This window comes from Pongo abelii, chromosome 4, assembly GCF_028885655.2.
Source record: "Pongo abelii isolate AG06213 chromosome 4, NHGRI_mPonAbe1-v2.0_pri, whole genome shotgun sequence".
Taxonomy (NCBI): domain Eukaryota; kingdom Metazoa; phylum Chordata; class Mammalia; order Primates; family Hominidae; genus Pongo; species Pongo abelii.
Window position 1 is genome coordinate 149,975,210 of NC_071989.2, and position 6,000 is coordinate 149,981,209.

Genomic DNA, 6,000 nt, shown 5'->3' on the forward strand with positions numbered 1-6,000 from the left:
CTCTTAGCCCCCTGATGTTTCCAACCTACAACTGCAAGAAGTGACTGTTGCACTGAGTGGGGTGTTTGGACTTGATGACATTTAAAGTCCCTTCCAACTCTGAAGTTTTAAGGGTAGCATTCACAGTAAGATTTAATAATGGATGGAAGTAAAAATTTCAAAGTTGAAAGAACAATGAGAGTTATCTTGTAATCAGTGGTAAAATTCATTAAAATATTGGTCTATTTCTCTTTTCCTTCAGTAATTCTTTTACTTCCTTAAAAAGGGTTTCTTGATCCTAAGAAATTTGTTAAAAAAAAAGGAGAAAATACAGTAAAATATGTTCATAGTAATTATTCTTTACTTTTCAATTTTAGCTTAAAGGTTTTAAGAAATTTTAGTATAAACAGCTTCTGACTGCCCCTAATTCCCCAAAGGCCTGGCTATTCATAGGGCTCAAATCAGCCCCCACAGAAGTAGGAAAGGAATAAAAACACAGGGAGGAGGTGACAGGCAGCCAGGCAAGGGGAGAGTGTGGCTTTGTCTCACCTAACCCCAAGGAGGGGCAAACATCCAATGCTTTGCTGGTAGCACAAAATGAATTTTTTGCCTACTGCTTTCAAACAAAGGTAATTGAGAAAAGGAGGCTCAACGAAAAAAGAAAACCACTTAAGTAATACAAAGTTTGTTTCAAAATGGGGATGATTTTTGTAGCCATGAATAATTTCAGCCACTGAGACATAAAAAGGGATATATAAACCTGCATATACAAACTCTTTGCTTCTCTACAACATCTAGTATTTATCAATAAAAATTATTTTAACCTGTTCTTCTAAATCATATGTGACATATAACTTATCTTTTAAATCTCTATTACATTTCATGGAAGATATATAACACTCCCCGAGAATAACCTGGCAATACATTTATAAAATACCAAGGGCTTTGGGAAATAACAAAAGGTTATTCTATGACACAGGAAACAAAATTATTCTGACCCATGCACCCATCAACAAAATTAAATCAGGTCTCACTATTTTCTTAGCTTTCATAATAAACATAATTTACGGGTCATAAAATTTTCAGCTCTTTTTAAAAAAAATTTACCAACTCTCCCAAGGCAGAGATTTTAATTCTAAGGCATTCCCTCACTTTCACCTCCTGTGAGGGAGAATTTTCTTGGAGAAAGTACAGGTAACCATACCAAGTAGACTCATGATCTGTCCTTAAGGCAGGAAGAATGGCAGAAATTTTTAAGCTATCATTCTGTCATCTCAAACATCTCACTAACATTCCTGTAGGCTCCCCTCCCTCTTTCCAAACTAAATAATCCTTGCGTTTATCATCTGTTAAAAAAAATGTGTACAAAGTGCTCTGTATATTTTTCAGTTTTCTGCAAACTTTTGCAAAGCTCTCTGTAAATTGTTCAGTTTTCTGCAAACTTTTGGATTAAAGTTAATGTTTTAAGAGGATATAAGCAGAAATCTTGCACGAACAACTCCACTTCTTTCTGCCTGGCATCCTTTAATTTCTCTCCTTTTGGACAGGAGTCTACAACTAAACATTTATACTCTATTACTTTGCATTTAGAAGACTGTGTAACTGCAACACGGCCATAACTCAATATAGGCATCCAAAATTAAACAAATTTCAATAATTTTAATAATAGTAAAAATCATTCTTTTGGCCGGGCGAGGTGGCTCACACCTGTAATCCCAGCACTTTGGGAGGCCAAGGCTGGCGGATCACGAGGTCACGAATTCAAGACCAGCCTGACCAACATGGTGAAACCCTGTCTCTACCAAAAATACAAAAATTAGCCGGGTGTGGCGGTGCACACCTGTAATCCCAGCTACTTGGAAGGCAGAGGCAGGAGAATCGCTTGAAGGCGGAGGTTGCAGTGAGCCGAAATCGCGCCACTGCACTGCAGCCTTGGACAGAGCAAGACTCGTCTCAGAAAAAGAAAAAAAAAAAAAAAAGGGCCGGGCGCGGTGGCTCACGCCTGTAATCCCAGCACTTTGGGATGCCGAAGTGGGCGGATCACAAGGTCAGGAGATCGACACCATCCTGGCTAACACAGTGAAACCCCGTCTCTACTAAAAATACAAAAAAAATTAGCCGGGCGTGGTGGCAGGTGCCTGTAGTCCCAGCTACTGGGGAGGCTGAGGCAGAAGAATGGCATGAACCCGGGAGGCGGAGCTTGCAGTGAGCTGAGATTGCACCACTGCACTCCAGCCTGGGCAACAGAGCAAGACTCCATCTCAAAAAGAGAAAAAAAAAATTCTCTCTAATCCCACACCAAAATTCATGTTTTACAAAGTTATGCTCCTAGTTAAATCAGGAAGCAATATTCTCTCTTAGAATGCACCACTTTCTCGATTATATGAGAATGCATGCAAAGTCTATTAAATGCAGGAATACTCTGCAGCCTCCTAACATCCCAGTTCTACTTATTCCCCTTACGTATATTCTGGAAATCAGTCTATTTGACACCCACATTGATCACTGCTGAAAAGTCAGAAAACCCTCTGTTCACCTAAAATTTTTATTTTCCTTCATCTTAAGGACTTGTCAAAGGAAATGGAATAATGCTGGAGAAGGGGTATGCTTCAGACTCATGAAGAACCAAGGGGTAATACCAGGCAGCCTGGCTTCAGCCACTCACTGTCAGCACCTCTAACAATCTGTGTTTTTAAAAGATGATGCCCAAACACTTTTAAACTGAGGGTCCATCTCTTTTCCACACAAGATGCCTCAGAGGCTAAGAGCAGATCTTAGACAATTTGTGAGCTCTGTGTTCTCATCAGTCAATCCGTATTTAGAACCTGCATAAGCCAGGAAAGGTATGTAGCAGCTAAAGGAATTATAACCCCTCAAATGCAAACAACCTTCGGGCACACTTAGTCCAAACCAGTTTTATACAGTACATTCTTAATGGAGTTCCAGAGGACACATACTTTAGAAAAGGTGGAGGGGGCGAAAGAGCTTTGAGTTCAGTTTTAGCCTATAGTTCAAGAAAACTAAGCCACAGGTATCAAAAGCACACCAGCAATCTCACCCACTCCACCCACCCACGTATACATACACAGACACAAAGAGAAGTGGATTCTCCTCATCTCTCATTTCCACAGAGTTCTCATAAAAACAGCAAGAGGAAGAAAGAATATTTTGATGCCTTGAGATAGGTTATATTTGGCAATAAAAGGGTTAAGCAGCACTACTTTCCTAGAAACCTTCCAATTCCATAGCTACTAATGCAATTTTCCTCATTACCTGAGCTAGTTTTAAAAATTCAGCAGATTAAGGGTTAAGACTAACACCGCAGAAAGAAAAGAGAACTTGGTTCAGCTCCATCCTCTCTAAAGCAAATACCAACAACCCTGAGCCAAATCCATTAAACATACAGAAGACTTCATTGACGTTCCAAAAGACAGGTGAAAAGGGGTTGTGCTTCCTCAGGTTTCTCACCTTACAGTACCACACACATAGTAGACTTCACAAATTCGTGAAATAAACAATTGTTAGATAAAATAGAGTACATATAAAATTCTACTCAAGACATGAAAACAAGTCACTGAGGTCACCATAAGTCAGCAGCAATAGCTGGAATTCGGGTGAGGAAGGTCAAACAGTACTCATGGAAACAAAATCAAAACAAAAAGATATAGAAATAGAAGGAATATGAGCCCTAGAACTTAAGTTTTGGAAGGAAAGCTAACGGGGGAGAGGGGTCAATTCTTATCCTAAAGAAACATACAAAAATGCTGCTTTAGTCACCAAAGGAGGAGGCGGTGTCAATACTTTCAACCTTATATTTCTAGGGGGGAAAAAAAAGATGTTCACCAGATAAAAACAGATGGTTACTGACATCTCGGATATCACTGGAAAGGGCAGTCCAGGAGCACTTGGTCTTGCTAGAAATAGGAAGAGATGAGTCACTATTTTAATTCTATTTAGAATTAAACACCTAACCCTCCAGGGTTAACATCTCAACACTCTAGGTCATAAAACAACATTTTCTTCCTGTTTCCATCGCTTTATCAGTTTTCTTCCCAAATTTGTGGAGCTGGGTCAAAATGTTGGGAGGTGGGACTAAGAGTTACAAGTCACTTGTTTAGTAGAAAGATACACTAGTGTAAGGGCATAAATACCTGGAAGAGAAGACAAAAGAGCTACAGTTATAACTAGCTATTATAATGATCATCAATATCCAAGACTCTTCCTCTCCTGGACAGTGCCCCGTATCTTACAAAGCTTTTATAGCAAAAAAGCAACCAAACGGCTCCCTGGAGAGAGGCGTTGGTGTGGGCAAAAGCTAATGAAATATGATAAGGTTACATGTATATCAATATTCCTTCAGACCCGGATTCAAAGTAACCGGTACTTGAGGAAAGCTTACTCTTCTACAGGCACGTAAAGGGAAGCCAATAGTCGCCTTGGGGCACAAGAGGCAGTAGAAAAGGAGTTGAGGAGATGGTTATCATGGGAAATGTATAAAAAACAATTCAATTACAAACTTCCCGAACTCGCAGTCCAACTCTCTTCCCACAGGAGAGGTTTATCACCATCCTAGGTCAAGAAGGGCATAATCGTGAGAGTTCTAATTCTCTGAAAAGTGATAAGCAACAGGGCAAAGAGAGGTTCTCTGGATAGAGAAATACCGGTAAACAAATAAACGTCATGCCCCAGTGACCATACGACCTGGGCAGGAGCCCATTCCTGTAATCGCAAGGACAAACGTCCAAAGAAGGAGGGGGGGTAGGGCTCAAGTCAGGTAACATTCCTGAGGGGAAGGATTATCAGGTGACACCGGGCGGAGGGCCCACGGGGGACTGGGCGGGAGGAAAGTTAGCAGGTAAAAAGGATCAATCATGGAGAAGGAAGTGACCTTTAGGAGAAGAAAACACGGGAACACCAAAAAAGGTGTAAGGTTAAGAAGAGAAAATGGGCTCAGAAGAGGGGACCAAAAAAGAGGAGGCGTGTTCGGGTACTGGAGGAAGAAGAAAGGAAGTGAGGCTGAGAGGGGAGAGACGGGGCTGAGAGCCGGCCGGGGATATGCGGGCGGGAGGGCAGAATGTAAGGGCTGGGGAACGAGGGAAGCCCCGAGGTGGCCGGGGCAAGAGCCGGGTGGGACTCCGGGGCTTCCCGAGATCCCGAAGGGAGAGGATGTCGGGCTGCAGAGCTGCGGACCCAGCGAAACCAGGAAGGGAGGCGCGGGGGCGGCTCCCCAAAGCCGGGCAGGCGCCCCAGGGGCCGGCTGCAGGGGTCCAGAGGGCGGTTACGGGGCCAGGCAGGAGCGGGATGGGAGGGACACTCACAAATTTCTTAGATTTGCCGCCGTCGCCGCCCGCCGAGGGCAGCTCATCTGGGCTCCGGCCCTTCTTCTTGTCCCGAGTCCCGCGGCCGGGCCCCAGGCTCCCGCCGGGCGGCTCCATGTCCCGGTTCACGCTGGCCGGCGACCCCTCGCCTACGCCGCTCCCGCCCGGCAGCTCCGCGCCCGCCGCCGCCCAGTCGCTCTTTAGCCAGCCGCCGCGCCCCGCCTCATTAGCATGCCGGGCTGCGCGCGCCTCATGAATATACAACGACGACGCCTCGCTCCCGCCCGCCTGCCCCACTTCCGCCCGGACCCGCAGCCCCTACCAATGGGGGAAGGGAGAGGGGCGGAGGGAAGCCGCGGAAGCGCGCTACCTGCCCGGCGGACCTAACCATTCGGACCCACGTGGGGGGGGTGGTGAGTGGGCGGTGCAGCACTCCGCGGCCGCGGCGGAGAGCACCGCCCCCTGGCGGTTGGAGCAGCCCAGGCCTCTCGCTCCGACGCAGCGCCCACGTGGCTGTACAGCCTGACAGCCTGGACCCTCTCACACCCCACACCAAAAATCGCATGAGACCATTATCCTGGCAGAAAATTAGTGACAGGTTTTCCAAGAGAATGCAGTTTTTAATGTATGCAATACCCATGGAACACATGAAAAAAATTATAAAAGTGATAGCCACCATGTTTTGAAAGCAAGGTAGCAAGAA

At 45.0% G+C, this 6,000-nt stretch overlaps 1 protein-coding gene across 1 annotated transcript in view; it reads right to left on the minus strand.

Annotated features, from left to right (window-relative positions):
- The window catches only part of LOC100437504 (protein diaphanous homolog 1), a 46,906-nt gene extending 41,303 nt beyond the window's left edge, over positions 1 to 5,603 (minus strand). Inside the window, exon 1 of the mRNA XM_063724505.1 lies at positions 5,298 to 5,603. Coding sequence (XP_063580575.1) covers positions 5,298 to 5,414 — 117 coding nt within the window. The 5' untranslated portion in view covers positions 5,415 to 5,603. The remainder of the gene's footprint in view (positions 1 to 5,297) is intronic.
- Between the last annotated feature and the right edge of the window lie 397 nt (positions 5,604 to 6,000).